The sequence below is a fragment of the Xyrauchen texanus genome, chromosome 29 (assembly GCF_025860055.1).
Source record: "Xyrauchen texanus isolate HMW12.3.18 chromosome 29, RBS_HiC_50CHRs, whole genome shotgun sequence".
NCBI lineage: Eukaryota > Metazoa > Chordata > Actinopteri > Cypriniformes > Catostomidae > Xyrauchen > Xyrauchen texanus.
In genome coordinates, this window is record NC_068304.1 from 34,138,648 (window position 1) to 34,156,485 (window position 17,838).

General features: G+C 38.6%; 2 protein-coding genes across 3 annotated transcripts in view; both read right to left on the reverse strand.

The window, feature by feature from the left end:
- LOC127623309 (CUGBP Elav-like family member 4) overlaps positions 1-421 on the reverse strand; it is a 144,795-nt gene extending 144,374 nt beyond the window's left edge. Inside the window, exon 1 of the mRNA XM_052097714.1 lies at positions 116-421. Within this exon, the coding sequence (XP_051953674.1) occupies positions 116-341 (226 nt within the window). The 5' untranslated portion in view covers positions 342-421. The remainder of the gene's footprint in view (positions 1-115) is intronic.
- A 10,281-nt stretch (positions 422-10,702) lies between these two features.
- LOC127623305 (protein mono-ADP-ribosyltransferase PARP6) overlaps positions 10,703-17,838 on the reverse strand; it is a 29,535-nt gene continuing 22,399 nt past the window's right edge. For both annotated transcript variants that reach the window (XM_052097706.1, XM_052097707.1), the window contains 4 exons: positions 17,660-17,739; positions 17,460-17,523; positions 13,814-13,898; positions 10,703-13,473 (listed from right to left, as the gene is read on the reverse strand). In XM_052097706.1, coding sequence (XP_051953666.1) covers positions 13,371-13,473; positions 13,814-13,898; positions 17,460-17,523; positions 17,660-17,739 — 332 coding nt within the window. In that variant the 3' untranslated portion in view covers positions 10,703-13,370. The remainder of the gene's footprint in view (positions 13,474-13,813; positions 13,899-17,459; positions 17,524-17,659; positions 17,740-17,838) is intronic.

Genomic DNA, 17,838 nt, shown 5'->3' on the forward strand with positions numbered 1-17,838 from the left:
CAGGCGGATGTGCACATGTGTTGATCACACGCGCGCGCTCAGACTCGCAAAATCAAATCAATTACGCCATAATGAGAAGAAATCACAAGTAATAAAAGTCCACCAGCACACCGACCTTTATGCATCCCGGTGAATCGGTCTTTGAGCACTGTGAGCTCGTAGATCTTGCCGAATTCCTCGAAGAGCGGCTTGAGGTCTTTCTCCTCCAGGTTGCGCGGGATCTGACCGATGAACAGCTTGATGGCGTCGTGATCTTTCATGGGGATCGCGCTGTTGAGTCCGTTCATTCTGCCGGAGCTGTTCGCGGTGCTGAAGCCATTCTCCGCCGTTATAGTGGCCATCTTTCTCCCTCCCGCGCGCTCTGAGTCTCGCGCCCTCTATCATCCACTCCTCTCTCTCTCTCTCTCTCTCTCTCTCTCTCTCTCTCTCTCTCTCTCTCTCTCTCTCTCTCTCTCTCTCCTCTTTATTTTATTTCTCTCCTCACTGTCTCAATCTCTCTTTCTCGGTTTCTCTTCACTCTTGTTTTCTCCTCAGGAATCTTTCACTTCTCATTCCTCTCTCCATCTGTCTCACTCTCTGTGTGTCAGCTGCCACTCTGACTCGTGACGTCAACGCGCGGATTTTGACAAGACCCGCGACTCATTTGCATAATAAACCCGGTATGGCCAATCACGGGGCGGCGTGAGCAAAGAGCCCCCCGTGTGGGACGGAGCGAGAATATAAACATTTGTATGGCGGGCAGAGGGGCGTGTGGGGCCAAACGTACACAAATGATCTCAAAACATGACTTTTACAATCAGCTGCATGTTTGTAATGCAGTAATGTAGTAGGTAACATGAAAAAAACCAATTTAAAAAACATCCTTTGTGTTATTTTAAAATTAGATTATGAATTAATCGATAATTAATTAAAAAAACTTTTATCAAACCATATTTAAGTTTCAAAACAATAGCCTAATATATCTGTGATCGCATCCAGTAGCCTATATTGCACAATTCCGACTTTATGCAAGTAGGCTAAACATTTTCTTCGGCCTAAACGAGCAACTTGTTGCTGTCCGTGGTGCTGAAATCCCTCATGAATTATCTAATGTTTAACATTTCTTCTAGTTATTCTTCAGCGCCACTGAAAATTGCACAAGATAGAGCGGGGCTAGTTGTCACTTGTTACTCCAGTTAATATTTTTAATGGTAGGTAATTTTTTCCAAAGTCAACTTAAATATGGAATTTGCCCAGTTAAATCAATTCAGTTAATGGACAGTTGTTATGCCATTTGCCTTGTTTTATTGCTTTAAAAATCCACTTGAAGTTTGAGATATTTAATAAGTTCATACTCATCGTTAAGTGTAATTAAACACTTTAAATACATTATAAATGCATCCCTCAGCTGGGAACAGCAGCACAGCTGTGATCGTAACATCCCGAATACAGGTACTTTATCTTGGATGTTATTGTGCCGAGTTTGCGAGGCACATATCAGGGTTTCCTGAGGCACGGATGAGTTATGAGGCAGATACACAAAAACCCTGCTCTGTGTGTGTGTGTGTGTGTGTGTGTGTGTGTGTGTGTGTGTGTGTGTGTGTGTGTGTGTGTGTGTGTGTGTGTGTGTGTGTGTGTGGGGGGGGGTTAGATTTAGGGGATAGACTCTGTAGTTTGTACAGTATAAAAATCATTATGTCTTTGGAAAGTCCTCATAATGATAGGTAGACCAACATGTGTGTGTGTGTGTGTGTGTGTGTGTGTGAGTGTGAGTGAGAGAGAGACAGAGAGAGAGAGAGAGAGAGAGAGAGAGAGAGAGAGAGAGAGAGAGAGAGAGAGACAGACATGACACAGCCTCTCTGACTTCATCATTTACAGTATTTATTTATTTTCTCCTGTAAAACTTCTGCACATCTACCTGGGGCTCAATTCTGTGTCTGCTTGCTCTAATTCTGAACATCTATGACATCATATTAATGCAAGACTTCCTCTGATGAAAGAGGCATTCAGCCGGTTTAGACTCTGTATGACTCTTACTGCTTCCAGCTGGACTGCAGACATGGAAAAATGACCAGCGCAGTAAACGACAGGGAATAAATAGATGAAAGACAAACACACGAGAGGTCACAGAGAGGGTCGTGACTCATGCAGTTAGTAGAAGCGAAGTAATCCCAGAATCCTCTCTGGTTGCCGCCCCCTGATCCTCTGAAGCAGACCAACACATCTATCAGCATTCATGTGCCTTATAGAGATGAGAAAATATGCAGCCCGTTATGAGTTAGAAAAAAGTAAGAAAGCGGCATATGAATGTGTTTGTTGAAAAGGAAAAGAATACAGTTCTGTTTTTTCAGTCTTGTTAAGCTCATTACTTGGTGCAAGTCAATGTGGTCAAAAGTATGATTACATATAACATTTCCATATCAGCTAAATGCAAAAAACCTTTGATTGATGGGAAAATATTCACACACATTCTTCCGCACACAAACCGGGTTTAATCCTTCTTCCTCAGAGAACCGTTTTGACCGTGAGCAACTCTGATGTCAGAACTAAAGTTCACCCTCAGCAGGGTCCCATCATGCTGCTAACAGAGGGATTTTGGTCATGGACAGCTTGTTAGGAAGCTCTCTTTTTTACATATTTGCTTTTGGTGTTGCAGCATGTGAACATTGTGTCATTTGCAGTGATTTTCAGATGACTCAGAAACACTCGAAAACACACAAGCTGTTCAGTTCTAAAAAACAAAACTTAAAAAAAGTATTGTTTTCTGCCAGTAGCAGGTTTATTTTCATACCCAAATGTCAAAATTGTTGTATTTGTTTTTAATTCCCTCTCACATTAAGGGAAAAATACATACAGTATTAAAGCTAATGTGTGTAATTTAAAAAATAACGGATGGATGGATGGATGGATGGATGGATGGATGGAAGGAAACAGCTGACTTAATGGAACAAATGATCCAGTGTGGAAGAGAGACAGAGAGAGGGGGGGTCATTTTCAGACACAGTCATAATCCAGTCCAGTCCAGTGCTGCCCACATTTCATGTGTTGTCACAATAATCGCATTACTGTGTGTTAATCGTGAGCTCGCTGAGGAAATAAGACTTGTCTGCAGATCCATCAAACAACAATGAGTACAAACAGCAAATAAACAACAGCTGATGGATGATGGACACATATACACATACACACACTGAGTGTCATTTTTTTTATCATTACTAGTCAAACTTATCTGATTGGATGTTGTGACAGGGGAAGGCAGGGTTTGGCCCTCAGGGGAGGGTAACAATGTAAATGTGCATTTGTGGATTTACCTCTCCTCTGGTCTGGAATTGTCTGATATGGTCTGACTTGAGGGTTATTTGAACAGCACAGGAATAGTTCACCCAAAAAATTTAATTCAGTAATAATTTTCTCACCTTCATGTTGTTTCAAACCAGACTTACTTTCTTCTGAGAAACACAAAAGGAGATTTGTAGCAGAATGTTCATGCTGCTCTTTTCCATACACTGAAAGCATACAGTGAGCAGGGACTGAAAGGCTCAGACAAAGGACAGAAAATACAATAAAGGTACCATAAAAGTAGTCCACAAGACTTGAACACTATAATCCATGTCTTCTGAAGTCAAATAATGATTGAATAGCTGTAGTGTAGAGTAAGATAAAATATTTTTTGGTCTGTTCCTCACACAAAGCTATCATATGGCTTCTGAAGACTTGGAATATAGTGCACAAGTCATACTAACTACTTTAATGGTGTCTTATTTTTATTTTATTTTATTTATTTATTTTGCAGCAGCAGCAGAATTGTCATTTTGGGTGAACAATTCCTTTAATTCCTGGTTCTTGTACTCCTCTCCTGAAGCATTCCAGCAACGAAGAACACTTGACTAGAATAGAGCTACACAACAAGAAAACTCTGCCTGTGCGTGGGCTACAACATTATAAAAATGGTAAATATGTACATTTCCCTCTTACAGCAGATTTTAAAACATTGTTTTCTTGGCTTTACACCACATACTGTGCCTCCCTTCATTTCAATTGTGTGAGATAAGGAAATGCAGTCCATTTTCCTCTAATGTATATGTTGAAACTTTTACTTGTCAACAAAAACATCAAAACACGGTTGATAGGAGTCTTATCCACTGACATGCTGCATGACCCATGTCATGTTTAACATACATAACTGAGAAACACACACACACATACCCCCAAACGCTTGTCGCACTGCGGCATAAAAAACAGACACTGCTTTGGTCAAAAAGAGATTTGAGATAACAGAAATAACCCAAATGCACACATAAAGCAGGCTTTGAGAGGATTATGAATAATCTTTCATTGCATGTTTATTTTAATATCAGTGAAATCGACTTATTCAGCTGTCCACTGAAATGCTCAAATAAGTAAAATGCTGTTAAATAAAGCTTTAAACTAAGTTCTGCTGAACAGGATAATTCCCTATTAAGGATTAACTAATTAGCATTACAATGAAGCCATTTGAAAGAGTATTGACTTGTAAAAAAGCCTTTCATATTAAACAGCCTAATAACAGAAACACGGCTCTCCAGAGTTGAGATTATAATGTCACAACACACAAATACTTCAAAACTTGATTGTGTATGTTGGACGTTAAAGTCAACATGAAACAACATTCGCAACCTATTTTACTTCCATTGTGATGCATTTCCAAATGTAAAAGAAAAAGCATTGCCACCCCATCTGCCACCCCAGCATTTGGTATCCCAATGTATAAAAATAAGTAGAAGTACATTACAGTTGATGCTAACGTTACGTAAGAGATTATTTATGTCCAACTTTCTCAACTCTAACCGAACGCATTAATGACTACAGCAGTCCTTAAAAAACATGGCTGATTGCGTGATTGATTACAGCAGCAGCCAATCACATGTTTGGCTGCTATAGCACATACAGAGTGATTCTTCATCTGACTTATTACATCTTATTATTAGTGACTTTGGGCTAGTTTTTTTGTATTGCTTTTGAATATGAGCATTCGTGGGTTGCTGTTTTTTGGGGGGGAGGGAGTGGGTATTTTCAGTTTAATCAAGTGATTTGGGGGGGGCTTCCACCACACTTACCCCATGCAGCTTTCAGCACTTGCGGTCTCGAGTAAACCGCACATGCTAACTCATGTTTTTCCTCTGAAACTGGATGTGAGTGCATTGCCACAAAGGTAACCCTGTTAAATTTTCCCCAACCATGATAATATTGAAAACATAGACAGATACATAAAAAATAGACATGGTTTCCAAGTCTTCACTGAATGATTATTAGATGTGTCATAGTCATAGGTCATGGCTGACAAGTAACTACAATTATCTGTGCAGTTTATTTTTATTTAGGCCTTACTTTGTGTTGTTCGCTTTCAGATGGTTTATTACAATGGTGCTGGAGGACTTTATTAGCTTGGATAATATGGTCTGTGCATGTACTCATGGGTACATCCATGGGTACATCAAGCTTTACCAAATCAAACCAATCAAAAAAAGCTTTTCTGTAATTATGAAACATGTATAAAATCATAACCACTCACATGAAATGAGGACTCTAGTCATATCAGTAACCTTATGTGGGAGGGGTGCACTCATGGGGGCTGCAAATTTAGGATCACACGACCAGTTGAATACTTCTCGCTTAATCTCAGTAACCATCATGTTATTGGACACTTTCACTCTTGAATTAAATAAATCATGGCTAATTGTAAATAGGGAATTGCTACAATGGTATAATCACCTCAAATGTACGTGAACATGACAACAAATTTTCAATTATAAAATTATGAGCTGTGTTACATGTTTGGCTGAAGGTTTCCAGTTAAATGGGCAGCTGGGGGTGCCAAAAGCGAGTAAAATGGTGTCATGTTCAGATGAGGTTTTAAGGTGAATTTTAGATGGATGTTTTTAAAACATACCTCCCTAATGTAAAACTTTTGCCTGAACCTAAGCAATAGTGTGTTAAAAAGACATCCAAAATGTAGGCCGGAACTTGATATTATCTACCAGGAATTGATTGGATGGTGAAAAGTGGTCTTTAATTAATAGGAGGGGTTGAAAAAAAAGAGGTTTGCTGATGTTGGATGCAAAAAGACAAAAGGAAAGGGATCATTTCACTTTGATTGCTTGTGCACTTTTAGGCTAGAAACTTACTCAAGTACACAAATGCAGAAGTTGCAAAACTTGGCCAACGAATTGCAAGTGTTTGGTTCCATTGCAAGACTACGCATATTATTTATTCCGTTAATATAGTGGAAATAAATCTCAGAAATCAAGGGGCGACAGCGTTACCTTCACATGACTTTGCCAGTAAGTTATTATTTAGGTAGGAACAGTTTTATTCATTATGCAAGACACCAGCCAAACTGTTGCTCCACAATGACCAGAATGGACCTGAAAGAGAAATTTGACAATAGAAGAAGACCGTTTACTGTAATGCCTGAAATAGCAGCAATGCTGAGAATTGCATTCTGACACATTCCATAATCCAAATGCATGAAATTAAACCTAAATAGCTAGAGGCAATCATGATCAGACATGTTTACACAGAGTGCCTTAATCTGTGTGAGAAGAGAAGCAACATCAAAACCGAGAAAGAAGGAGAGAGAGTGCATGAGAAGAGGTGATTATACAGAGTATTAATGCTGGTGACAGGTGAAGCAGTGCAGGTATGTCCCTCTGTCAGAGTTTGAGGGTTCAGGACAGTGTGAGCAGTTTGTGATGAACACATAGGAGGATTGTGGTTAGTGTGTTGTGTTGTGTTGGCAGGGAAAAGGAGAGAGGGTGGGCAGCTTTGAAGAAGCTAGAGCAGGAGGGGAGGGCTGGGAACATCTCTGTTGATACAAAGTGACACACACACACACACACACACACACACACACACACACACGTTCAAAGGCTGCATCAAAGCTAGACAGAAATCTCAGGGGAGCATCCCAGAATGCCACATGAGACACAGACATTCATTTATTTGTTTTAATTCATAAATTGCAACATTCTCAGTTTAGTCTGTACTGTATTTTATTTTATTTTACCTAATTTTATACCATTAATATTGTATTTTATTTGTCAGTATCACTTTTGTGTATTTGCAATGTATTATTTTACATGCCAATTTCTGATTGTACATACACAGCTACTGTATGTTGCAACTCTTGCAATACTGTACAAATGTACAAGAGCGTAGCCAGGAAATTACTTTTGGGTGGGCCTCAATAAAAATTATTGCCCCAAAAAAACTTGTAATCAGATTTTCCTTAACATTAGAGATGTGGCATATTCAAACTGTTTTTTCACACTTTCAGAAATCAGAATCTACGCATTTTTTAAACTATTTTATAAATATGCATTTGAAGTCAAAGTATAATCTCTTCTGGGTTGCCCACCTCGGCCCACCCTTGAAAAGGCCACTACATAAGTAGAGATTGGGCACACTGAATAGAAAAACAGACATATATTTATGAGGCTTTTATAGTATTGTGTTAATGGTCAGTGCTTTTGGAACACTGTACTGCTGTCTTGTCAATAAAGTTTTAATCTGATTGATATGTTTTCTTAGTGTGTATAATAGTTGTTTGTTGTATTTTTGAGCAGACCAGTAAAATGTTATGCTCCTGGACAGCACGATTAGTCAAAAGTATAAATATAATGAAACATGTCAAATAGTGACTTCTGAGTCAGATCTGACTATTTCAAGTGTTCATGAATTGGCCAAATAATGTTTTGCAATAAATCTATTTTCACAGGTCTGTGTGAGATTTATTTGTAGGGTTGATTTGAACAATCCCCTAACCTTAAAGCTGAAGTGTGTAATTTCTGTGCCACCAAATGGAATTGCATGAATAAACGTTTGTTTTCAAACAGTTCTCTGAATATGGCCCCCTTCAGTTGTTGATCAAACAAACACAAAGTCCTGCAACCAACTCACACCATTGGCCGAGTCAGGCTGGATGGGTCACCAAAACAAATAGAGGAATTTTCATAGCGCCACAGAGTAGACAGTTGTCAAGAAAATGTACTTATAAATGGCTTTCTCTGCATATTATACTAGGATAAGAGAAAGTACTTGAACACAGAAAGGTTACACACTTCAGCTTTAAGTATTACTTTGTATTTTGGCACATAAATCATCCCAAACCATTTTCACCTGGCAGGTGAATAAATGGCCAAAAAGAAAATAATAATCCAAAAGACTTTCATTGAAGGAAGGACCAAGCCATATCTATAGAGACCAGAATATTATAAAGAAATTAGGTTGAATTTAGAATTTTGCACAGCCAAGCACACACACAAAAAACTATTTAAGCAGACAATGTAAATATCTACTTGTCTCCATCGTGTTGAAGACTTTCCAAATCCTTAGATTCTTCTAGTGATGGATGAAGTGATAAATATGTGTATTTGTGTGTTGCCTGATGCTGGCACTGCCAAGCCCTCTGTGCCATGCTGAGTGCCAGCTCAGATGTCTTCACCTGCTGCCCGCCAAGCTTTAAAATAAACATTTTCTAACACACGCGCGCGCACACGCACACGCACACACACACACACACACACACACACACACACACACACACACACACACACACACACACACACACACACTCATGTTGTGTTTCCATGTTTTATGGGGACTTTCCATAGACATAATGGTTTTTATACTGTACAAACTTTATATTCTATCCCCTAAACCTAACCCTACCCCTAAACCTAACCCTCACAGAAAACTTTCTGCATTTTTACATTTTCAAAAAACATAATTTAGTATGATTTATAAGCTGTTTTCCTCATGGGGACCGACAAAATGTCCCCACAAGGTCAAACATTTCGGGTTTTACTATCCTTATGGGGACATTTGGTCCCCACAAAGTGATAAATACATGCTCACACACACACACACACACACACACACAGGCACACACACACATGCCTTTAGAGAGGACCTCTCATTGACACAATATCTTTCATAATATTATAATGATATGTACCATATCCTACTCCTTAATATAATCTTAACTATGAGAAATAGTAATATTAATAATGATGCTTGTCTTATTAACAAACTAATAAATGCTTGTCTTATTAACTTTTAATAGATAAATGTGAAATAATAGGGATGAATGGATAAGTAACCAAAAGGAAGTGAGAGGCAGCAGAGAATGTGTTTGCGCTGTGTGTTAGTTTTGTGGAGTGGAAATAACAGGGAATTAGAATCGTCTCTTAGGACAACGGAATTAATCCGAAACGTATTAAAGAAAAGACACAATTAAGAGGCTTCCACACCGCACATCTGCCTCCACTGAGACACCGCTGAACCAAAACCAAGAAAGAAGACACAAAGGATGGAAGAAACCGATTAAGTTAGGAATAAATGAATAAAAAATAAATTAATAATATGAGCAAAAAGACAAAGAGGTGGGTGGGTCCCTCATCTGCTCTCTGGTGCCGCCAACTGTCTTCCTGATAAACATTACATGTGTGGTCATTACTGAATGTCTTTCCTGAGACATGCAGAAGACAGAATTAGTTGTGTTTGTTAAGGCATCTTCACTATTAAAGGGATAGTTCACTACAAATTATAACATTTATCTAATCATTTACTCACCCTAATGCTATTCCAGATGTGTATGGCTTCCTTTCTTCTGCAGAACACAAACAAAGGTTATAGAAGATATTTCTTAGCTCGGTAGGTCCATACAATACAAGTGAATGGTGAACAAAACTTGAACACTCCAAAAAGCACAAAGCCAGCATAAAATTAATCCACATAACTCCAGTGGTTTAATCCCATGTCTTCAGAAGTGATAGGTGAGAACAGACCAAAATGTAAGACCTTTTTCACTATACATTTTGCCATTGAAGTCTCTTGGTACGATCATGATTTCAAGCTAGAAGTGTAATCCAGCTTGAAATCATGATCACCAAGGAGACTGCTGATGTCAAGAATTAAAGTAAAAAAAGAATTTGGTCACCATTCACTTGCAAAAATCTAATTAATATTCACCAGAAGAGAGAAAGTCATACACATCTGTGATGGCATGAGGGTGAGTCAATTATGAGAAAATGTTTGTTTTTGGGTGAACTATTCCTTTATATTGCTCGTAACTAAGGTTATTGATTTGAACAAACTACTAGCCTTAAGTTTTAAACTTCAGCACAGAACTCGACCCACACCATGTGCGCTACATGAATGATACATTAAATAATGCAACTTGTTAAGGGAAGATTTGCTGTTACTTTACTATTCACAGCAGACCATTACTAGGATAAGATCTTTGAGGTTGGCTTGGTTGTTTCGCCATACGACAGGGATAGGGGTGTCAAAAGATTCTGGGGGGCAGGTTTCATTGTTAAGTATGTGTTGTACTCCACAAGACACTATCAGAGAAAGAAAGGAAAAGACAGGAGATGAGAGAATGAAGGACAAAGCACCTTCTAAACCTGCATCCTCTCATCAGGATACCTTTTATTGCTGAAACAACATGTGTGTGAGAAACGAGACAGTTGGAGGAGTTTTGTAGCTCCTGAGTTCCCTCTAGTGGAGGAGAACTGCTGTACGGGTGATCAGTGCTGGACATGTACCAGGGAATAGCAGGATTTGATTTATAGTATATTTTCTTGTGAGAACCTCATTTGAATGAATAAATTGCTCCTTAAACTTCAAGTGCTGATGAAATTGATAACATTCAGAGAAATTAAACTACAAATGTGCAAAATCTCTTTATTCCTTAGTTTCAGCACCAATTCCACCTTTATACCGCAGCATAACCAAAGAAGAGTAAATCAGAAATTTCATCTCAGACTGGCTAAAAACATTCCACAGGTACAATTACTCCATTCCCATTGTTGTTATTTACAGGTAAAGTTTACACCTCCAACACACAGCCTCCAAACCTGATTTCATAGAAAGAATCAACATTTCTGACCATTTCATGCCTTTGTTTGCCAGTCTAAAAAAGCCACAGGGCATGTCGCAGAGAAGGTGCATTAGAGAGAATCAGACATCAGTCCGACATCTGAAAACAAACTCTACAAAATAATATACAACTTAGAAAGACAAACTGAGAGACTTTGACATGCTTACAAAGAGTCAGAGAGAACAAACAGAAAAAAAGTCAACACATAGAAGTCTACTGCAGAGAAAAGAATGTAAGCTTTTGTGGAAATTATCAACAAGCACTCAGGAATGTCCAAGAATTGAGAGCAGAAATACATCTCAGACACTTTACACAAGCTTTACAGAATGTCCCAAAGGAATCAATGGACCCTTTTCACATTTCCAGGTTTGAAGAGTGGAAGTAAACTATAGTGGGTGAATGGGAGACCACAGTAAATATTATTTTTGTTCCCATTTGGTCCAAGAGCAAGAGAAAAATCCACTGTTAAGTTTCTGTGACTTTCCAAAAGAGAAAGTACCGTGATAAATCACGGCGAGCGTTTGTACGCAAGTGGAGTTCAGTGGGCCGTGAAACAAAAGTCAGGAAATTGATTTCAGCAAAAAACTCAGAGATAAATACATCTGGGATATTAATATATGTCATTACTCAGTAAGAGCAGCCAAGCAGAGATATGAAGATTGCGCTTTACAAACACAATAAAAACGCACAAAGATCTATCATTTACACTTCAGTGACAAAAAACTGCATAAACATTTTTAAATGACTTTCTTTAACGTGTTTAAATATTTTTAGTGTGAGAAACAAATTGAACAGATTGAATTAGAAATGAAGAGAGTTTTAAAGGAAACAAAAGTTAGGGTCAAATTCCCTAAACAGTTGCAGCACTTTTTTGGCACACACACCACAATCCAGTTTAATCCAGTTTAATCTCTGATTTCACACTGTGCCATATTTAAAATATATCTTTATCATTCTTTTCAGGACAAACATGTCTCCTTCCTATGCAAATTGGGCTTATTAAAGAATGCACCTTATTGGGGGCCTGGTAGCTCAGCGAGTAAAGAGGCTGACTACCACACCTGGAGTCGCATTTTCGAATCCAGGGCGTGCTAAGTGACTCCAGCCAGGTCACCAAAGCAACAATATTGTACCGGTTGCTAGGGAGGGTAGAGTCACATGGGGTAACCGCCTTGTGGTCACCATAATGTGGTTCTCGTTCTCAGTGGGGCACGTGGTGAGTTGTGCGTGGATGCCGCAGAGAATACCGTGAAGCCTACACATATACTATGTCTCCGCGGTAACATGCTCAACAAGCCACGTGATAAGATGCACGGATTGACGGTCTCAGAAGCGGAGGCAACTGAGATTCATCCGCCGCCATTGAGGCGAATCACTATGCCACCATGAGGACTTAGAGCACATTGGAAATTGGGCATTCCAAAGTGGGGAAAAAAATATAATTTACCTTGTTCACAAAAATCTGCGTTATTTGCCTGGCGCAATTAATGTTGCGCTTTTATTGCTGGCAAATGAAATTTTCTTTAAAAGACACATTTGTTTAAACTCTAGTGATCATGGCAGCAGTAATTCATCAAATGATGATTAAGTTGGAGATCAGTGTTATAACTGGGCATATATCCAGATGCATGGTATAGTGGAGCACACTTTCAGCATTTCAACTCAGTAGCTGGAACACAGTGGTGGAGTGATGCTATACAGTCCAAGTAAAATATGCCACATCGTGATAATCTACGTCATACTCCACAACCTGGGAGAACAGTGTGGTGCAAATTGCATTCAGTACAAATTTTTGTCTATACTTGCGCAGTTGCCTGACTTTCATAATTGCTTTTGTGAATCGGGTTCTAAAACAACACAGACAGCATGTGCAAATAAATGGCGCTATCAGCAGGCGCAATTCACTATAGTAATTTCCCCCCTTCTTGTGTGAAACGGTTTGTCAAAGAGATGCATTTGATATCAAAGGAGTTTAAAAAGTAAATGAGAGAATTTGATGGATGTAACTTGCTTGAGCAAGTTCAAAACAGTTTCACTAGACAACCGCCCCTCCCATCAAGCATTTGTCTTGTTTTGACTGACAGCAACTCGGAAGGTAGTCACAGAGATGTCACAAAGAAATGTGGGAGGGTTTTTTTGCACTGTTAGCAGCAATTCTTTGAAGTGAGCAGATAAAAGCTTCTACGTATGTCCCTGCTGTTTCTTAAATCTAATTTCCTGTTGAGAGAGAAACAGGCAGTTGTACATCCATCCCAAACAGGAAAACCACACTGGAGGAAATGCATGACCCACACTCCCTACAAAAACAGGATAACAGAAAGTATAGATGGAGCCCAGAAGAGTAAAGAGGGCAGGTAGGAGAGAGATGCTGGGCTCCTCTCTGTTTCCACCCATGAGTGAGTTTGAAACCCAGGAATGTGTCCATCTCAGCTCTGAAAATCCAAGCAGTGTCCGAGGGAAACCTTGTTCAGCTGGAGTAGATCTGTGTGCCAATCACCCGCATGATTTCCTTCTGTATCTTGGGCTCCTGTGTGTTAATATTAGCATCTCCTACCTGACCATCCTCATACCTGACATAGACAGAGAGAAAGTGATTAAAAATCAAGTCATGAGAAAGAATCTTTATCAATACTTTAAAGTGATTATACACTTGTACAAGCATCATGGTAGACATGAAAATAAGTGCATTCTGTTGCATTCATGGTCTTTTTTCCTAGTGCAGAGCATTGGCAGTGCAAAGTGGCACAAACAGAGAACCCAAAACAAAGACTGTTCTCTCTGTCACACACAATTTTGCTTTCTGTGTGGACAGAATATTTACTCGACACTGGAATCATCACATCACGCCTGATTTTAAAACAGTGGTATATTTATAAGTGTCTTCACGTTTGCAAACACACAGATACTCACACAAAAAAGAAGCGTGTGCAGACATGATCAGACACCGGACAAACCCATATATTTCCATGTTTCTGTAGGTCTTTAGATGTGATTACTGTGAGGAGAGGATGCAAAATAAAAACCAAGAGCAGTATACACACAGATCATCTCATTGCATGCCCAAGCCTCAGACAGCACAACCCAGCCTGTTCACCGTCTGTCTGATGTACAGTATATTACACACAAAAATAACAAGAGATTATTGGAATTGCCAGTTCCAATCTGATTGGCTGGCTGTTACTCACAAGGAAGCAACTAGCAAGTTTGATATTCACAAGCACACTATATTCCGCTTTGTTTTCTGAGTAAAGTTTAGTACTTTTGGATGGACAAAAGTTCTGATTACAAGGCCACACACAGGTTTCACTTATTTCTTCAGTAGTTTCTCTATAGCCAGTTGTGGACCACCACTGCAACAGCATTAATTGTGAGTCTAAGTCAGTCTATAGATCCAGTTGGCAATATATCGGGGCCGTGATTTAGAGTGGAGGAAAGCAAAGCCTTGTTACCATATTTACTCATATATTCCTATGAAGATAAGTGGGAGAAATATCTGAGAATTTGGCCATTTTAACAATGAAAAATATGACGAAAAGCTGTTGTGTAGATTTCTGCACTCCAAACAATGCCAAATAACCCCAAACTGATTTATTTTATTTTATTGCCTGCCAACTGACAGAAATAGAAGCCTAAAAAAAAGCACTGCAGTTGACCAAATACTGGATACATGCTTTAATGTATTTGGGAGACATCGGAGCGGATTCAAGACTAAATCAATCAACATCTCATCACAACAGCAGTTCCAGCAGAGAAATAATGATGAGTTAACACCAGAAAACAAGACAAGAAACATGAGAAAACTTGACATGATCGGAATGGAGCGTTGCTTATTGTTTTTCATGCTTTAATCAATCAAATATTTCTAAGGGGATGTATTTCTTGGTAAGTTCGGTTTGGCGAAGTGTTTAGTAAATGGGGTTTCTGGTAAAGTTGCTGTGAAAAGTGAAATTTGAGCAATTTTATGTGTACAGTCATTTCATCAGTCATATTAAAAAGGTATAAATATATTTTTTTATGATACCAATCGAATTACAAAAGATTAATGTAACAGTCATAAACGTAAACTTCTGTCTAGCGGTGGCCTGGCACTGGTTAGAAACTACTTTATGGCTCAACAGCTTCGGCCACAGTACTTTTCTTTAGGCTTGTACTTCTGTCAGTTGGCAGGCAGTAAAAAATCTGTTTCAGGTTTTTGGCATTGTTTGAAGTGCAGAACACTACACAACAGCTTTTCGTCAGGTTTTTCCATTGTAAAAACAGCCAAATCTATCGGATATTTCTCTGCTTTATCCTCATAGGAATGTATGAGTATCTATAGCACACTGTACAATTTTGGCCATGATTCTGCCATCTGAGACAAATTTCCGGAATCCTAAAGGATTTCTGTCGTCATAGGGCAAAATCTGCAATCTTACAACGTTTAGTATGATATGCTCATTGACGGCCGATTAATAGCCTTTACAATGATCTTTAGCCTCCGAAAAAGTTCTGTCAGTGTCAGAAATTTAGCATCGCATTTGTATAGTGTGACTGCTATTACAATGGCCAGATGAGATTCCTCTCTCGCTCACCAAATCACTGTTTTAGGAGAAACCCCACTGAGCTCCTTGGAAAGAAGCCTGTTCTGTGTCTGCACCATAGCCACTAGTGCCCGACCAATATTAGTCTTTCATCAATATATCGTATCGGCATATATGTTTACCAATATGTGCAGATATGAACTTTTTTTCAGAACATAATGCAGAAAACAATGCTTTTGAAATGGTGTCCAGCTTTGTCCAGCAGAGCTCCGACTCCATTGTTTACAGAGCTGAAACTGCACTGACGGTGGCTCCACAGACAGGGCAGAGTTAAGCGGTGTCTTCTCGGTAAGTGGCTAACTAGTTTGTGAAATACTGGAAAGTTAATAAACAATCATTCATTATGATCCTATCATTTTCCCTTTTCAATATAACTACTATAACGTTAACCCTGTCCCTGACTACCATGTCACTCATGTTTATCACATCTGTTTGTTATGTTAGCCAGCTATAGTTTGTCAGTGCAGTCAGTAATGTTGCAGATTAAAAGGTAAACATCAGAGCATCTTTTTGCAGCTCGGCAGACAAAAATGTGGAGGTGGATTGTGTCTGTTGAGTGATGATTTCAAACTATATTGTTGCCTAGTTGGTGAGACGCAATGATGGTCCATCTTTTACACTCTGTTACAACGAGTTTATAGCTAACTAGCTTACCACATATCTACTTTAATTGCTTGTCAGCTGAGTGTAAATGAATGTGTAAACATGTATTCACCAAACTGTTTTGTTCAGGATACACAGTTCGGTTCTCCCTTTAAGCGAACAATTCCAGTCATGTAATTTATAAAATGTCATATTTAAAAGTCTTGTTTTCCTCCATTAAAAATTTCCCCTGAACTTGTATAGCAGAATACGGTGTAACACCGCTTGACTCGGCAGATGTAAACGTTTCTTGTTTTACATCCTGCCCCTAATTCATGGCAGCATTAAAATAGTCAGCATCTGACTGATACTAAACAGAGTACTGATTTTTATTTAGCTATTTATTGCATTTTTATTTATTCTTTATTTTAATGGTCAGCAATTGACTGATAATAAACAGTGCCTATGTTTATTTAGCTATTTATTGTCATTTTTATTTATTCTTTATTTAAATGGTCAGCAATTGACTGATACTAAACAGTAACACGGATGATTATTTATCAATTTATTGTATTTTAATTTATTATTTATTTTAATGGTCAGCAACTGACTGATAATGAACATACAGTACTGATGTTTTTTAAGCTATTTATTGTATTATTATTACTCAGTGTTCATTTCTAGAATTTGTTGACAATGTATATTAATATAATATAATAATAATGCCAAAATATTTGTTCTCAACAACTGCAATTTTGTGTATTTGTTATCAAGTTGTCTTTTTAAATGCCTATTTGACAGGTGATGGAGTGGTATTGGAGCAACAGAAATACTGATGTCCTGACTTTCAGAAAGAAAGACTTTTGCTTCTCTTAATTTTTAACGATCTATGTACTTTTATTATATTTATGATCATGTTCACTGATCGGGATGATTGGGACCACCAATGTGTATCGTACAGTCTGACATAATGTCGCACAGTGTACCATGGCGGTCTCAATGCGTTCATATCGTACAGTCTGACAAGCAACAATCTTAAAGGGTCTGTAAAAATCCTACAGAGTATAACCGGCTTATGGTAATGGGACTTTGCTTTGCTTTCCCCACGAGTGAGTGGGGGCTCCTTGCCGACTGTATCTATTATGGTTCCATTGATGTCATTCTTTGCGCCCCGACATAGCAAGTCAAAGTATTTAACCATAGTTGATTGTTTTACATGTCATTAAAGTGATCCATTTCTGTTCAAGTAGGCAGTTCTTGGCTGCTGATACTCAAAAGGTTTGATAACACATGACTTCTACCCCTGATCTTAATAAAACAGCAGGAATGAGACTACAAATCTAAACATGCAGACATCACTGGAACTTGTTTCTGAGAGGTCAGAAGTGTTTTACCTTCACAAAGAGCAATGCAGTTTAAATTTCTGCTCTGGAGGAATCGTGACTGAATCGGACGACTCTGTTAAATGAAAAAAAACATGAATTGTGTGTTCATTTTTTTGTATTTTGTATTCTTCTGAAACACTGAACACAGGAACAGTCAACACTAGCACAAGTGTGATATCACAGCAGAGTGTTATATTTAAGTGTTGTACCTGCGGCATCGTGTTCATTCGATTATATCGCTGGACTAGTTCATCTTTTGTGGGCATGCGATGTTGCCCCTTCCCCATTCCTTAACGCACACACGCACACACACACAGAGAAGATGAATCAAGAAAATTATTGCTTTGCAGCGTAGAAAACAGATAACAGTTTATAAAGAAATGTCATA